The 18,591-nt window shown below is 37.7% G+C and overlaps 1 protein-coding gene across 6 annotated transcripts in view; it reads right to left on the bottom strand.

The window, feature by feature from the left end:
* Positions 1-18,591, bottom strand: part of ATP13A4 (ATPase 13A4) — a 182,925-nt gene that overhangs the window by 13,188 nt on the left and 151,146 nt on the right. For all 6 annotated transcript variants that reach the window (XM_070072346.1, XM_070072347.1, XM_070072348.1 and 3 more), the window contains 3 exons: positions 4,161-4,332; positions 2,935-3,128; positions 1,851-1,939 (listed from right to left, as the gene is read on the bottom strand). In XM_070072346.1, the coding sequence (XP_069928447.1) occupies positions 1,851-1,939; positions 2,935-3,128; positions 4,161-4,332 (455 nt within the window). The remainder of the gene's footprint in view (positions 1-1,850; positions 1,940-2,934; positions 3,129-4,160; positions 4,333-18,591) is intronic.

The raw sequence follows: 18,591 nt of genomic DNA, 5'->3' as shown, positions 1-18,591 counted from the left end.
TCTTGGCTTTTGCCTAGGGGTGTTGCAGCCACTTGGGGAAAGAAGCAGCAGATAGAAGATCGATCTCTACCCCTCCCCTTCTCCCTCTCCCTCCCTCCCCCTCTCCCTCCCCTTCTCCCCTCCCCTTCTCTTCCCCTCTCCCTCTCCCTTCCCTTTGCCCTCTCCCTCCCCCTCCCTCTCCCTCTCCTTCTCCCATACAAGAAAAATGGATCTTTCTGATGTACGTACAAAATAAATGTGAAAATATGTAAAATAGAGTGGTGCCATTGGTTGCCTCCAAAAGGAAGCTGGGATGAGAGGAAGATTGTTACTATACAACTTTTCTAGGTTTTTAATTGTAAACCACATGAATGTACTATTTTAAAAATTAATGCACTTTTTAAAGTGAGTGGTATCTAGGTTGAAAAACAGCATGTTTCCATTTAAAATAAAATAAACTTCATAAATTAGCCAAAACACATTTATAATACATGAATTGTAAAAGGTGGAAGGATATAGTGAATAATGTTATAATTGTTTCCTTGCCTGCACATTCTACATTTTCTAAAATGAGCCCATATTTTAATCTAATGATAAGAAAAAGCATTATTTTCTTAAAGGGAACAACATTTCTTTGTGAAATCCTTTGTTGCCATAGCACAATGACTCCACACCGATTCCCTTCAAGCAAATGTATTCCCTACTTTTTTACACGGGAGCCCAGCCTCTCTGTAAGGCTTCATACATTAAAGAACATGATTAAACCCAACATGTCTTCACTTAAACGTCTTACAGATTAAGTAGCTTTGACTCACTTCAAACACTAGTGGGCAATGATTCCCATAAGTACTTAATCTAATTCATGGAGACACTTAACAACAAAGGTAATTACAGTGCTAATCACAGTTATGCAATTATAAAAATAAAAATGGGATAAAAATATTAGCTACTTGTCAAAAGTCACTGTGAGTTTATGAAAGTACTCCTGGTTTGGAATGCACTGTGGGCTCCAAGAGGGCATCTTGATGATCAGGTCATCAGCCATTCCTTTGCCACTTTGTGCCACTTGTGTGCAAGGCACTAATAAGAATGAATAAAATAATCTTGAGCCTCTTGAAACTCTTGTTTGCAATGGAGAGACAAGTATTTGTCACTTAATACAAAGCACTAAGTGAAATAAGCTGAGTTCCTTTGAGCATCTCTTCTGTATTGCATTTGTCTGTCTAAAGAATATCTAGCAATGTTTAAATGCTGATTCAAAAGTAAAATAGATTGGAAGAATCAAAACATATATTTTCCCTTACATGAATATGCAAAATTTTGGTATGCAGTAGGACTTAAAAGTTGCCTCAATACTACAAAATGTTAGAGAAGGCATGAACTAGTGCATGAAACATTGATTTAAGTTTTTAAATGTTAAGTATAATAAACATAAAGTATGAACACAGAGAAAAACATCTTTTTAATGTGGTAAAATAAATGGAAATACAGGTTTGGGAATTAACAAAAAAAAAAAAAAAGAGTCACAGGGAAAACTGCTTTAAACAGCTTTAAACCAGAAGCACTGAAGAATAAATTCTCTCGCATTTAAAAGAGAAAATGTATGAGATTTTTCCAGTCTTACAAGGGATCTTTTAAAAGAAGAATGTTCAACACTTTTCAAAAGCTGTGTTTAGTTTCAGGAAATAATGACAAGATGAAATTTTATCTCCCTACCAGCTTAAATTAAAAAATATGGATAAATTCAGTATTCTTTTAAACTCTGCCATTGCCTCCAAAATAATTGGTGTCAAGAGCCCACATCAATTGCAGTTGTACCTGCTTTTGGACATCAGAGTGTTACATCACCATATCCCAGAGATGAGACTTACGTCCAAACGCCTGTATAGTTCTGGAATGTCAGCAAAGAGAATGAACAGACACACACCCAGCTGGATGATCAGCACAAGGACAAATGTGTCTGAGGAAACAAGAACACAGCCATCATTGTGAGCAATGACAGTAACAGCATATATTTATTGACATACATCATCTAAACACTGGGTAAGTTGCCTTGTGTTCTACATCCAAACACAAAGTAATAGCTACACAACCAGCCTCACTGCTACAATTTCTACACAGGCGTTTGAGACAAGTGGAAATTGCCATGTGCATGTTGTAAGTTTCAATTCATAAAAGTGGTAAATTTTAAACAGGGTAACATTGACAAAATATGTTTTGTAGTAAGTGCCTTAAAGACATTCAAGTTTCTGAGTATCTAAGGCAAGTCACCTGCCTCAAATTCTATTCTTCAAAGAAAGAAAGCTGTAAATGAACCGATTTTTAAATTGCAATTATGTAGAGGTCAGCATTTGATTGATTCCTCATCCCAAGATGAATGCTAAAATAATTTTCTCTGGACAAACAAGTTTGATGAGGACATCGATTATTCAATGTGTTTTTCTGAATTTTCCCATTTAGGAGAGTGGTGATAGTATGTCAATAAATGTTCCAGCAATTGCTCAGGTTACCCACTTCCCCTCTCAACACAGATTCCCACCCCACAACGTGAGGAACTGGGGGAACTTCAGGTTCCCACTCCCAGTCTACCACCACACAATGCCATCCTGCCCAATGTCTTCACAGCAGGAGACAGCTTCCAACTGGATGCATTCTGACAAGTAGAGAAATAAATTGGCCCTCCCAATTTGGAGTAATCCCAAGAAGACTCCTGAAGAAAATTTTCTGATGAAGGGAAGAGATGGAGAAAGAAGTCCTGGAACTTAATGCCACTTTGAAAGAAGCAGCAAAGGACCATGAGAATGAGGCTGAACAGTGTCTTCTACAGAGCCCTGGAGTGGGAGTCAGGAGACCGTACATAAAATACAACTCTGAAGCTGCTCCCACAGTCACCTGGGCACAATTATTTTCCACTCTGAAGTCCTCTCACCTCTGACCCAACACAGTTCTACTCACAATTTGTATAGGTAGGCTGTCTAAACGGTTTTCCTTTAGAGAATGTAAAAGCCACAATGATACAGTTGATTGTTCCCAAGAACCATATAGTAGTGTTCTCAAAACTCGTGAAGATACCATTACTTCCAGGCTTTTCTGGAGCAGTTGGAGAAATGGCTAACTTTGAGATGGTTTCATTTTGCACTGTGCAAGCACTAAAAAGGAAATCAAAGAAGCAAATGAAGTAAATTACAAACACTTAGAGAGCATTGGTATCTGTAAGACTCCATGCCAGCACCCAATACTTCCCACAATTGCCTACATTTTAGTAAAAAAATACACTGAAAGAGTAGGAGAAAAGAATAAGCACAGAGAGGCCTATCCTTTGGATATATGGTAGAGATGATGATTAGATAGATGGGTGGATAGATAGATAGATAGATAGATAAACAGGTTATTTATTCAACAGATTGTATACCCATCATGTGAACTAAGACTATAGGGTAAAGAGATGAGAAAGTTATGACTTTCTCAAGTGACTTGAGAACTCTGATCATTTAAAATTACAATGAATATGTAACTTAATATCCAGTGAGGAAAGTTTTGAACATAAAAGGGAAAAATCAATAATTTCACTGGAACATTACTTAACTTAAGCCAGGCTGATTAAACTGGGGCTATTTGGGAAAACCATAATCTATGATCACCCTAAATGTAAAAAATGATGATACAGCTGGCACTGTGGTGCACCAGGTAAATTTGCCACCTGCAATGCTGGCATCCGTTATGGGTGCTTTTTTGGAGTTCTGGCTGCTCCACTTCTGATCCAGTTCCCTGCTACCATGCCTGTGAAAGCAGTGGAAGATGGCCCAAGTACTTGGGTCCCTGCAACCCAAAGAGATACTGGGACTGAGTTCCAGGCTTCTGGCCATTGCAATCTGAGGAATGAACCAGTGGATGAAAGATCCTTTTCTCTCTCTGTAACTGTCTTTCAAATAAATAAATACATTTTTGTACAAAAAGATTGTGATAGGTCATTATAATACAACACAGGCAAAAGTGTCATTGAATGAAATCATCAAATTTTGTGCTACAAAGAAGAAACAATGGCTAGAAATTTGCATAAGGGACTTAGGGAAGCCAAAATTTTTGCAGAAGGAAGAGTCATTTGCCATCCATCAGGTTGGCCAGATGATGCTTGATAGAAATTAGAATGGAGAAGCTAGATTTTGAGTCTGTGATCATACCTGTGCACATCGATGGAATACCATGTCTGCTTCTGAACCAGGACAAAGCCTACGATATGCATAAGCAGACTGAGAAGAATGTTAAAAATCACAGAGAGTAGCAGAGGTGGGGAGATCAGCCGTCCTGCAGGTCTGAAAGGCACCAGCTTGGGGTAGGCACCGTTAAGATTCACTGCAAAAGAAATTCAAGTTTTATATTCGTAAAAGCAGGAAAATGCTGCATTGTTGATCAGAAGCATTGTACAACTTCTTGGGCCCACATATCTGAGACAATGGACAAATTGGAATACATCACAAACTGTGGGAACAACACAGTGAATTCAAATTAAAATCATACAATTAATTCTTAAAAGAGCAATCATAGAACAACAATGGGATTCCAATCTTTTGCCTTTTGAAATTAGAAAAGATAAATTATAGATAGGGGAGTGAGAAAAAACACTCCCATACATTGTTGTGGGTATGAAAATTCATGCCAACTTTCTGCATGGCAATTTGGCAATATATGTAGAAAGATTGAATAATGTTTGCAACTTTTGACATAGCTATTCCACTTTTAGAAATTATCCTAAGAAAAATAATCATAAATGTGGAAAGATGTTCATCACACCATTGCCTACAATAAACTATACCACTTCTACATAATGGAACAACATGAAGTCATCAAGAATAAATAGTTTTTTGTAAATATATATATATATATATATATATATATATATATATATATGAGAGGCAAAGTTACAGACAGGGAGAGGAAAGATGGAGACAGAAAGCAGAAAGGTCTTCCATCTGCTGGTTCCCTCTCCAAATGGCATCAATGACCGGAGCTGGGTTGATGCAAAGCCAAGAGACTCTTCCAGGTCTCCCATGTGGATACAGGGACCCAAGCACTTGAGCCTTCTTCCACTGCTTTCCCAGGCCATCAGCTGGGCTCTAGATGAGAAGTGGAGCAGCTGAGACTTGAACAGGCACCCATATGGGATGCCGGTGCCATAGCCTGAGGTTTAACCTAATATGCACAGCAGCAACTCCAAGAATAAACAAATAATTTTTAAAATATTTAGTGACAAATGAAGAATTACATCAGCAAAGCAGTAATTAGAGTTCCAATTTCCCATCTCTCCACATAAAAACAAGCAGAAATGATCAGAATTAACTTTGTCAGAACTCTGAAATACAAAGTTTATAACACTCAAATGAACAGTAAATCAACCAGACAAAAAAGTAGCCTTGAAATGATAAGAAAGTTTTGTAGCACTTTTACTTGCATTTGCCTCCCGCATTGGTCAGCTCAGTGGGAACCAGGAAGATGGTAGCCTTGATTCTTAACGAGGCGCCCTGCTCCATGGTTATAGAGGGACTCACCAATCATTTTAGGTCTGTTCTAACTGGTCTGGGAGCAGCCTGAAGAACCATTTCACTTAATGCTATACTCACAGCAGGAAAGCAGCAGATGTTGCTAGAACACAGTCCTCAGTTGTCTGGGGCAAAAGATTACAGTTGGGATACAAAATAACCACCCAAAGTCTAAAAGGAAAAGCCAATGAAACATTCTTTGATAAATTCAGCCATTCAAAAGCATCTATGTATACTAAGGCAAACCAAAAGCCACGTACATGCCCAGGGTGAGACCCAAGTTTGGAGAAGGCAGAGATCCACAACTTTCAGTTGTGGATGAGCTCCAGCCTCAACACACACCTGGTGAAGTACTGAGGAAGTATTTCAGCACAGAACCAATCTACACCACTTGGGAAACAGGTTTTTTTATTCATTTTCCTTTTAACCCCTGGAGTTCAAGGAAATAACTGTCAAGCCACTAGCTGAACAAAAGCTAAAGGAACAGATATTTCAGTGACTATACTTGACAAATAATACAGTCTTTGCAAAAAATGGTTTAGGAAAGACACCAAACAAATGGATTGCTAGAGTCTTCAACAGATAGCAAAACGAAAAAAAATGTGAAAACCCTAGGGAAGGAAGAGAATTTAATTGCCAGAGTTACCACATTCTAATATTCAATGGGACAAAATAGATTGATAGAAAGCATTCTTGAGGAAACAATGATGTTGCATTTACTAGGCAAATACTTTTAAAAAATCTGTCTCAAAAATGCTTTAAAAACTAAACGAGGAGCCAGCATTGTGGTGTACCAGGTAAAGTCACTTCCTGCAACATTGGCATCCCATATGGGTGAAGGTTAGACTCCACTTCTGATCGAGCTCCCTGCTAATGTGCCTGGGAAAGCATCAGAGGATAGCCCAACTGCTTGGACCACTGCATCAACGTGGGAGACCCAGAAGAAGCTCCCGTCTCCTGACTTCAGCCTGGCCCACCCCCAGCTGTTGAGGCCATCTGGGAAGTGAACCAGCAGACGGAAGATCTATCTCACACTCTCTGTCTTTCCCTCTCTCTCTGTGACTCTGACTTTCAAATAAATAAATAAATTTCAAAAAGGAACTAAATGAAATCATGGGCAGAGAACCAAAGGATAGCAGAAAAATAATATGTGAAAAAAGTCACATGTAAAAATTATTAAAAAGCAGCCAAAAGAAATTCTGGCATTAAAAAGCACAATAAATATAGTGGAAAAAATTATGATAGGCTCAACAGAAAATTTGAGCAGGCAGAAGTAAACTTTAAAATAGAGGAGTTGAGGGGCTGGCACTGTGGTACAGCAGATTAAGCCACTTCCTGTAGCACTGGCATCCATTGTGGGCACCAATTCAAGTCCTAGCTGCTCCACTTACCACCCAGCTCTCTGCTAATGAACCTGGGAAAGCAGCAGAAGATGGTCCAAGTCCTTGGGTCCTTGCACCCCCTGGGAGACCTGGAACAAGCTCCTGGCTCCTGGTCACCCAGCTCTGGCCATTACAGCCATTTGGGAAGTGAACCAGCAGATGGAAGATTCTCTCTCTCCCTCTCACCCTCTCACCCTCTCACCCTCTCTCCCTCTCTCCCTCTCTCTCTCTCCCTCCCTCCCTCTCTCTCTCTGCCTTTAACATAAATTAAATAAATATTTTTTTTAAAAATATAGCCATTCAAATAACCCAATCTAAGGAGAAGAATGATAAAAGAACAAAGAAAATTGAATAGAATCTCAGAGATCTGCAGATCTCTATCAAACAGATGAACATGCACAGTGGGAGTCTCTGAAGGAGAGAAGAAAAAGAAAAAAAAAGACTATTTGAAGAAATAATGCTAGAAAATGTCCCAAATTTGATGAAAGGCTTCAATTTGCACTCATGGAATTCAAAATATACACTAAACTAAACCCTAAGAGACTCACACCCTGGTATTATAATTAAACCGTAAAAATCCAAAGACAGAGAACCTGGGGACTGGGGCTGTGGCACAGTGTGTGAGGCCAGCATCTGTAGTACCAGCATCCCATGAGGATGCTGGTTTGAGTCCCAGTTGCTCCACTTCCAATCCTGCACCCTGCTAATGCAGCTAGGAAAGCAGCAAAAGATGACCCAAGTGCTTGGCCCCCTGCATTCACATGGGAGACCTGGAAGAAGCTCCTGGCTCCTGGCTTCTGGCTCCTGGCTTCGGAGCTGCCCAACTCCAGCCATTATGGCCATTTGGAGAGTGAACAACTGGATGGAAGATATCTCTCTCTTTCTCTCTCTCTCTCTCTCACTCTCTTTCTTTCTCTCTCTGACTCTGCTTTTCATATAAATAAATAAATGTTAAGGAAAAAAGAGAGAACCTGAAGCAAACAGGAGAAAAATGATTCAAGATCTATGAAGGATCTTCAATAATACTAATAGTCAATTTCTCATCAGAATCATGGGAGCCAGAAGTCAATAGAGTGACATATTTAAAGTGCTGAAAAAAAATCTGTTGATTAAGAATTCTAAGCTTTGCAAAACCAAGGTGCAAAAATGAGGGAGAAATTAAGATATTCCCAAGATAAACAAAAATTGTAGGAGTTTATTAAACCTACTCTAAAGAAATGTTCAGAGGCATAAGTTGTAATTAAAGGACACTAGACAGAAACTGAAAGGCACAGGTTGAGATGAAAAGACACCAGCCAGAAACTCAAACCCTGAAGAATAAATAATGATGTCCAGTAAAGGTGATTATTTCAACAAATGTAAAAGCCAGAATTATTATATTTTGGTTTGTAATCACACATTTTATTGCTACATGATTAAAAAAAAACACAGGGCCAGCATCATGGCACAGTGGGTTAAGCCACTACCTATAATACCAGCATCCCATATGGGCACCAGTTCAAGTCCTAGCTGCTCCACTTCTGATCCAGCTCCCTGCTAATGCACCTGGGAAAGCAGCAAAAGATATCCCAAGTACTTAGACTCCTGCCATCCACATAGAAGACCCAGGTGGAATTCCAGGCCCCTGGCTTTGGCCTGACATAGCCCCAGCTGTTGCAGCCATTTAGGGAGTGAACCAGTGTAGGGAAGATTGCTCTCAAGCTCTCTCTCTCTCTCTCTCTCTCTCTCTCTCTCTGTAAATCTCACTGTGTAACTCTGTCTTTCAAATAAATTAAGCCTTTCAAAGAAAGAAAAATGCATATAAATAATTATACATCTATATTATTTGGCTCACAGTAAAGATGCAATTTGTGATGTCAAAGCAAAAATGGGGAATAGAGCTAAAAGGGAGTAGTAGAATTTTCACATTCTTGAAGTGCATATATGAATTCAAACTAAATTGTTATAAATTTAGTATCTTATATGCAATCCCTGTGATTCCACATCATTTAATGAAAAACAAATAGCTAATGTAATAAATCCAGGGTAACAGATTGAAGCTCTTCCCCTAAGGTCAGGAACAACATAGTGATGCTCAGTTTCAACACCTGTTTTCAACTGTGTTTTTAGATAGAAAAAAAGAAAAGAAATCCAAATTGGAAGGAGGAACTAAGATCCTATATATTGAAATCCCCAAAGAAATTAGAGTTAACAAATGAATTCACTAATATTTCATAGTGCAAGATTAATACAATACTCCAACAATGAACAATTCAAAAAGTAAATTAAGGAAAGATTCCATTTTGAATAGCATCCAAAAAATGAAATATCTAGGGATAAATTTAACTAAGAAAGAAAACTAGTACACTGAAAACTACACAGTTTTTCTCAAAGAAATTTTAATCTATGTGAATTTATACAGATACATATCATATGCATGGACAAAAAGACAATATTGTTAAAGCTTCCATATGATTCAATTTGATCTAAAAATTCAACACAATCCATAGAAAAACTCAAATGGCATTTGGATTTACAGTCATGGAAAAACTGGTTCTCACATACATATGGAATTGTAAGGAACACTGAGTAGTCAAAATAATCTTGAAAAGAACAACAATAAAAAAGTGAACTCCCATGTCCTTGTTTCAAATTTACTACAAAAATCTAAGTCAAAACAGTCTGGTACTAACATAAGACATATATACCAATGAAATGGAATTGCAGGTCCAAAAGTAAGGCTACATATAATGGCCAATTGATTTTCTTAATGAGTATTGAGGCCATTTGCTAGGGGGAAGAACAGTCTCCTCAACAAATGATGGTACTGTAACTGGATTTCCAAATGTAAAGAATGAGTTTGTATCCCTACTTCGCATCATTTATAGAATTAATGCAATAATGGGTCAAAGATCAAAATACAGGGGTTAAAAGCAAAATAATTCTTAAAGGACAATAGGGCTAAATATTCATAACCATGGACTTGGCAGCTGATTCTTGGATAGACCAACAAAGGCATGAGAAACAAAAAAAATAGATTCATTGGATTCCATCAAAATTAAAAATATTTTATTTCAAAGGACATAATCAAGAAAGTTAAAAGACAACATGCAGTATGGAGAAAATACTTTGACAAGGGTTTAATATCCACAATATGTACTCTTTTAGAGATTTATTTTATTTATCTGAGAGGTATAGAGATAGAGGGAGAGAGACACACACACACAAAGGGGGAGGCAGAGAGAGATTTCCTATCTACTGGTTCACTCCCCAAATGACCCCAATGGCTAGAGCTGGGCCAGAACAAAGCCAGGAGCCTAGAAGTCCATTTAGGTCTCCCATGTGGATAGCAGGGGCCCAACCACTCAAGCCATCTTCTGCTGATATTCCAAGTGCATTATAGGAAGTGGAGAAGCTGTGGCTTGACTCAGCCACCATATGGAATGCCAGCATTTCAGGCAGTGCATTAACCTGCCATGCCATAATGCTGGCTGCAATATCCATAATTTATTAAGAACTAGAATTCAATGGCCAAAAGATAAAAATCCAACTCAGAAAAAGGTCAAAGAACTTAAATAAACATTTCTTTTATATATATATATATATTTTTATTTTATTTAATGAACATAAATTTCCAAAGTACAGCTTATGGATTACAATAGCTTCCCCCCCATAACTTCCCTCCCACCCACAACACTCCCCTCTCCCACTCCCTCTCCTCTTCAATTCACATCAAGATTAATTTTCAATTATCTCTATATACAGAAGATCAATTTCTTAACAGAAGATTATGCAGATGATTAAAAAGCACAATAAGTTCAACATTTTTAGGAATTATGGAGATGCAAATCAAAATCACATATTACTCCATACTGACTACAACAGCTAAAATAACATTTAGAAGCTAAATAATAATAGAAGCTGTGAAGAAATTGGAACTACCATGTATTGCTGATAGTTGAAATACCATCAGTACACTAGTACTAATGTGTGCATCAAAAATTTTTTAGGAGCTGGTACTGTGGCATAGTGGGTAAGCCACACTTGTGGCATCAGCATCTGATATACGCATTAGTTCAATTCCCAGCTGCTCCACTTCCAATCCAGCGCTCTGCTAATGCTCCTGGGAAAGCAGCTGATGATGACTCAAGTTCTTGGTCCCCTGCACCCATGTAGGAGACCAGGAAGAAGCTCCTGGCTCTGGGCCAGGCCGGTTCTGGTCATTGTGGCCATTTGGCGAGTAAACCAGCAGGTGGAATACCTCTCTCTCTCTCTCTTTCTCTTCCTCTCTCTCTGCAACTCTTTCAAATAAATAATTAAATCTCTAAAAAATGAAAATTAAAACTATCAAAACCCATGAGACCCAGCAAAAGCAATATTAAACAGGAGATTATAGCATGAAATGTTTACATTAAAAAGTAGAAAGGTCAGTTAAATTTAAACACCTAAGAATAATTGTGTGTTAATTACAGAGTTCAACCAATAGTATTACCTAGAACAAAAAAAAAATACTAAAAGGGATAAAGTATTAAATTGTACATCAACATTGAGGACAAGGGCTGATCAAGTCACTGTTTCTCATAGTGTCCATTTCACTTCAACAAGTTTCCTTCTTTGTGCTTGGTTAGTTGTCATTGATCAGGTAGAACATATGATATTTGTCCCTTTGGGACTGGCTTAATTCACTCAGCAACATGTTTTCCAGATTCCTCCATTTTGTTGCAAATGACCGGATTTCATTGTTTTTGACCACTGTATAGTATTCTATACAGTAAATGTCGCATAATTTCTTTATCCAGTCTACTGTTGATGAGCATTTGGGTTGATTCCAGGTCTTAACTATTGTGAATTGAGCTGCAATAAACATTAAGGTGCAGACAGCTTGTTTGTTTGCCAATTTAATTTCCTTTGGGTAAATTCCAGGAGTGGGATGGCTGGGTTGTATGGTAGGGTTATATTAAGGTTTCTGAGGAATTTCCAGACTGACTTCCATAGTGGCTTAACCAGTTTGCATTCCCACCAACAGTGGGTTAGTGTCCCTTTTTCCCCACATCCTTGCCAGCATCTGTTGTTGGTAGATTTCTGAATGTGAGCCATGTTCATTGGGGTGAGGTGAAATCTCATTGTGGTTTTGATTTGCATTTCCCCACACACAATTATTCTTAGGTGTTTAAATTTAACTGAAAAGTGATCCCTGTTAAATATAAGAGTGGTAATAAGAGAGGAAAGAGATGTACAATTTGGGACATGCTCAATCGGACTTGCCCCAAATGGTGGAGTTAGAAATGTGCCAAGGGATTCCAATACAATCCCATCAAGGTTGCATGTACCAATGCCATCTCACTAGTCCAAGTGATCAATTTCAGTTCACAATTGATCACACTGATAGGTCTAAGAGTCAAAGATATCACACAAACAAGACTAATGTCTGAGAATACTAGCTGATAGGATAAAAAAGGGAGAGAACGATCCAACATGGGAAGTGGGATGCACAGCAGACTCGTAGAATGGCAGATGTCCTAAACAGCACTCTGGCTTCAGAATCAGCCCTTAAGGCATTCGGATCCAGCTGAAAAGCCCATGAGAGTATTTCAGGCATGGAAAGCCAAGACTCTCTGGCAAAAAAAAAAAAAAAAAAAAACAACAACAACACAACACCTAAATGAAAGAGAGGGAGGGAGGAGAGAACTTCCACTTTGACTAGGACCTTGTCTAAATAAGATTGAAGTCGGCCAACTCAAAAGGCTTCCATAGCCTTGGCAACTCATGACAAGAGCCTAGGGAGATTACTGACGCCATAAACAAGAGTATCAAATTGTTAAGTCAACAACAGGAGTCACTGTGTACTTACTCCTCATGTGGGATCTCTGTCCTTAATATGTTGTTCAATGTGAATTAATGCTATAACTAGTACTAAAACAGTATTTTACACTTTATGTTCTGTGTGGGTGCAAACTGATGAAATCTTTACTTAATATATACTAAACTGATCTTCTGTATATAAAGAGAATTGAAAATGAATCTTGATGTGAATGGAATGGGAGAGGGAGCAGGAGATGGGAGGGGTGCGAGTGGGAGGGAAGTTATGGGGAGGAAAAAGCTATTGTAATCCATAAACTGTACTTTGGAAATTTATATTTACTAAATAAAAGTTTTTTTAAAAAGTAGGAAGGTCTTAAATAGACGATCTAATGATAACAGACCAAGGACTTAGAAAAACAAAATCAAACCGAATCCCAAATCAGCATGAGAAATAACAAGGATCAGAGCATAAAAAAATTAAACTGAAACTTAAAAAATACAAAAGATAAACAAAACAAATGCTGTTTTTGAGAAAATAGACAAAATAGACAAAACTTGGACCAGGCTGACAAAGAAAAAACTCAAATAAATAAAATTTCACATGAAAAAGAGACATTATAACAGACATCACTGAAATACAAAGGATCATAATATACTATTATGAAAACTGTATGATAACAAGTTGGAAAATTTTTAAGAAATAGATAAATTCCTGATATATGCTATGATTAAATCAAGAAGATATGGGCAATCTAAATGAAACAAGCAATGAGACCGAAGCAAGAATTAAAGGACTCCAATTAAGAAAAATTCTGGAACGTTAGGGCTTTACTACTGAATTCTACAACATATTTAAAGATGATCAAACTCCAATACTTTTCAAACTATTCCAAAATATTGGACAAGATGGAATTCTCCCAAACTCTTTTTCTGAAAACAGTGTCACTCTGATATTAAAACAGAACGAAGAACATACAAAGAAAACTACAGACCTGTATACTTGATGAACATATATGCAAAAAATTTCAAGAAAATGCAAGTAAACTAGACCCAGCACCACATCAAAAAGATCACAAATCACAATGAAGTGAGATTTATCCTAGAGATGCAAGGGTGGTTTAGCATTCACAAGTCAATAAACATCATAAATCACTTAACAGAATGAAAAACAAAAATCTTATGGTCATCTCAATAAATGGAGAGAAAGCATTTGATAAGATTCAATATGCCTTCATAATAAAAATCCTCCACAAACTAGGTATAAAAGGAACATGCCTCAGAATTATAAAGAATACATATGGGGCCAGCACTGTGGCTCAGTGCATTAATGTCCTGGCCCAAAGCGCTGCCATCCCATATGGGCACTGGTTCAAGACCCTGATGCTGCACTTCCCATTCAGCTCTCAGCTATGGCCTGGGAAAGCAGTAGAAGATAGTCCAAGTCCTTGGGCCCCTGGACCCACGTGGGAGACCCAGAAGAAGCTCCTGGCTCCTGGCTTTGGATAGGTACAGCTCCAGCCATTGAGGCCAATTGGGGGAGTGAACCAGCAGATGGAAGACCTCTCTCTTTCTCTCTTTCTCTCTCTCTCTCTCCCTCTCTGCCTCTGCCTCTGCCTCTCCTTTTTCTGTGTAACTCTAACTTGCAAATAAATAAATAAATCTTTAAAAAAAAGGATATGTATAACAAACCAACAGCCAATATCATACAGACTTGGGAAAAGCTGAAAGAATTTCCCCTCAGATCCAGAATAAGACAAGGATGTCCAGTTTCATCATTCTTATTCAATATAGTATTGGAAGAATTAGCAAGAGCAATTAGAGAGAAGAAAGAAATAAAGAGTGTCAAAATTGAAAAGAAAAAAATAAAAATATCCATGTTTGCAGATGGCATGATGTTATACATGGAAAAACATGAAAAAATCTATCAAAAAGCTATTAGAATTGATAAATTCGGTAAGGTTGAAGATTATGAAATTAATATACAAAACCCAGTAGTTTTTTTATACACTAGTGACAACTTGTTACAAGAGAAATCAAGGGGCTGGCACTGTGGAGAAGGGATAAAGTCACTGCCTGAAATGCTAGCATCCCATATGAGCTCTGGTTCAAGACCTGACTGCTCCACTTCTGATCCAGCTCCCTGCCAATGTGTCTGGAAAAGAAGCAGAAGATAACCCAAGTTCTTGGGTCCCTGCACCTGTGTGGGAGACCCAGAAGAAGCTCCAGGCTCCTGGCTTTGGATTGGCCCAGGTCTAACCATTGCAGACATTTAGGGAGGGAACCAGCGGATGGAAGACCTCTCTCTCTCTCTCTCTCTCTCTCTCTCTGCCTCTGTCCCTCTGTAACGCTGCATTTCAAATAAATAAATAAAAAAACCTTTTAAAAAAAAGAAAGAGAGACTGGCACTGTGGCTCACTAGGCTATCCTCTGCCTGCAGCACCAGTACTCCGGGTTCTAGTCCCGGTTGAGGTGCCGGTTCTGTCCCAGTTGTTCCTTTTCCAGTCCAACTCTCTGCTGTGGCCCAGGAAGGCAGTGGAGGATGGCCCAACTGCTTGGGCCCTGCACCCGCATGGGAGACCAGGAGGAAGCACCTGGCTCCTGGCTTTGGATCGACGCAGCATGCCGGCCATCGCGGCCATTTGGGGGGTGAACCAACAGAAGGAGATCTTTCTCTCTGTCTCTCTGTCTCTCTGTCACTGTCTAACTCTGCCTGTCAAAAAAAGGAAAAAAAACTGTTAAAAGGGCACTATGTAATAATTAAGGGATCAATTCAACAGGAAGATGTAACAATTATAAATGTATATGCAACTAATTACAGTTAAACTGGCTATTTAAAAATGTTAAGGGATCTAAAGGGAGATATAGATCCCAATAGAAAGGTAAAAGGGGACTTCAATCCACCACTTTCAGCAGTAGACAGATCAACTAGACAGAAAATCAGCAAGGAAACAGCAGACATTATAGACCAAATGGACCTAATAGATTTCTACAGAACATTCCATCCTACAGTCACAGAATACACATTCTTCTCACCATTGCATAGAATTTTTTCTAGGATAGGAGACATGCTAGGCCATAAAGCAAGTATCAGCAAATACAAAAAAAATGAAACCATGCCATATATCTTCTCTAACAATGGAATGAATCTGGAAATCAATGACTTGATAATCTTTAGAATATGTAAACACATGCAGAATGAATTCATAGAAACAAATGAAGATGAAAGTATAACATATCAAAATGTATGGGATACAACAAAAGCAGTGTTAAGGGGAGAGTTTATAGCAATTTGTGCCTACATCAAGAAATTGTAAAGGCACCAAAAAATGGGCTATCAATGTATCTCAATGACCTAGAAAGACAACAGCAAACCAAAACCAAAACTAGTAGAAGAAAAGAAATAATTGAAATTAGAAAAGAAATAAGCAAATGAAACAAAAAATACAAAATATAAGCAAAACAAAGAGCTGTTTTTTTGAAAAAACAAACAAAATTGACATCATTGGTCCAACTAACCAACAAAAAAGGGAAAGGACCCAAATCAATAAAATTAGAGATAAAAAAGGAAAGGTAACAACAGATACCACAGAAATAAAAGGAATCATCAGAAATTACTACAAAGAGCTGTATTCCAATAAACTCAAAAACCTAGCAGATATGGATAGATTCCTCGACACATAAAACATACCTAAATTGAGCCATGAAGAAATAAAAACCTAAACAGAACAATAACCAAAATGGAAATTGATTCAGTAATAAAGACCATTCCAATAAGGAAAAGCCGAGGAACAGACAGCTTAACAGCTGAATTCTACCAGACTTTTAAAGAAGAACTAATCCCTACACTTCTCAAGCTATTCAAAAAAAATTGAAAGGGAGAGAATCCTACCAAACTCCTTCTATGAAGCCAACATCACCTTAACTCCTAAACCAGGAAAAGATGCAACAGAGAAAGAGAACTATAGACCAATATCTCTGGAGAACACGGATACAAAAATCCTCAACAAACTACTAGCTAATCTAATCTAACAACACATTAGAAAGATCAGTCACCCAGACCAGATAAGGATTTATCCATGGTATGTAGGGATGATTCAACATATGGAAATCAATCAATGTGATACTTCACATGTACAAATTAAAAAATATAACCCATATGATCATCTCAATAGATTCAGAGAAACATTTGATAAAATACAACACCTATTCATGATGAAAACTTTAAGCAAATTGGATAAAGAAGGAACATTCCTCAACATAATCAAGGCGATTTATGACAAAACCATGCCAGGATCCTATTAAATGAGGAAAAGTTGGAAGCATTCCCACTGAGATCCATAACCAGACAAGGATGCCAACTCCCACCATTGCTAGTCAATAGAGTTCTGGAAGCTTTACCCAGAGCCATTAGGTAAGAAAAATAAATCAAAGGTTTACAAATTGGGAATGAGGAAGTCAAACTATCCTTATTGGATGACATGATTATATATATATATATATATATATATATATATATATAGGGTGTCCAAAACGTATAGAATAGTTTGGATATAAAATCAACACATAAAAATCAATAGCCTTGGTATACACAGATAATGTCACAGCTGAGAAAGAAATTCTAAGGTCTAAACCATTCTCAACAGCTACCAAAAAAATCAAATACCTTGGAAGAAATTTAATCAAGAATGTCAAAGATCACTGCAATGAGAATTACAAAACATTAAAGAAGGAAATAGAAGGAGATACCAAAAATGGAAAAAATCTTCCATGTTCATGGATTGGAAGAATCAATATCATTAAAATGTCCATACTACCAAAAGTGATTTACAGATTCAATGTGATCCCAATTATTATATCAGGGATATTTTTCTCAGATCTGGAAAAAATGATGCTGAAATTCATATGGAAATAAAAGAGACCTCAAATAGCTACAACGATTTTAAACAACAAAAACAAAGCTGGAGGCATCACAATACCAGATTTCAAAACATACTACAAGGCAATTATAATCAAAACAGCCTGGTACTGGTAGAAAAACTGATGGATAGATCAATGGAACAGAATAGAAACGCTGGAAGTCAATCCACACATCTACAACCAACTTGTCTTTGACAAAGGAGCTAAAATCAATCGCTGGAGCAAGGACAGTCTCTTCAATAAATGGTGCTGGAAAAACTGGATTTCCACATGCAGAAGCATGAAGTAAGACCCCTAACTTACACCTTACACAAAAATCCACTCAAAATGAATTAAAGACCTAAATCTATGACCCGATACCATTAAATTATTAGAGAATACTGGAGAAATCCTGCAAAAGACATTGGCATAGGCAAAGATTTCTTGGAAAAGACCCCAGGCATAAGCAGTCAAAGCCCAAATTGACAAATAGGATTACAACAAATTGAGAAGCTTCTGTACTGCAGAAGAAACACCCAGCAAAGTGAAGAGACAACCAACAGAATGGAAGAAATTATTTGCAAACTATGCAAAAGATAAAAGATTAATAACTACAATATATAAAGAGATCAAGAAACTCAAGAACAACAAAACAACATGCCTGTTAAGAAATGGGTAAAGGACTTAAACAGGCATTTTTCAAATGAGGAAATCCAAATGGCCAACAGACACATGAAAAAAATCCTCAAGATCACTAGCAATCAGGGAAAAGCAAATCAAATCTACATGGAGGTTTCACTACACGCCAGTTAGAATGGCTTTCATACAGAAATCAACAAATAACAAATTCTGCCACGGATGTAGAGATAAAGGTACCCTAATCCACTGTTGATGGGAATGTAAACTGGTATAGCCCCTGTGGAAGACAGTATGGAGATACCTCAAAAATCTGAATATAGACTTCACATATGACCCAGCCATCCCACTCCTGGGAGTTTACCCAAGGGAAATGAAAT

Source organism: Oryctolagus cuniculus, chromosome 4 (genome assembly GCF_964237555.1).
Source record: "Oryctolagus cuniculus chromosome 4, mOryCun1.1, whole genome shotgun sequence".
NCBI lineage: Eukaryota > Metazoa > Chordata > Mammalia > Lagomorpha > Leporidae > Oryctolagus > Oryctolagus cuniculus.
Note: the sequence above shows the minus strand (reverse complement) of the source record. Positions and strands in the feature narration are given on the sequence as shown.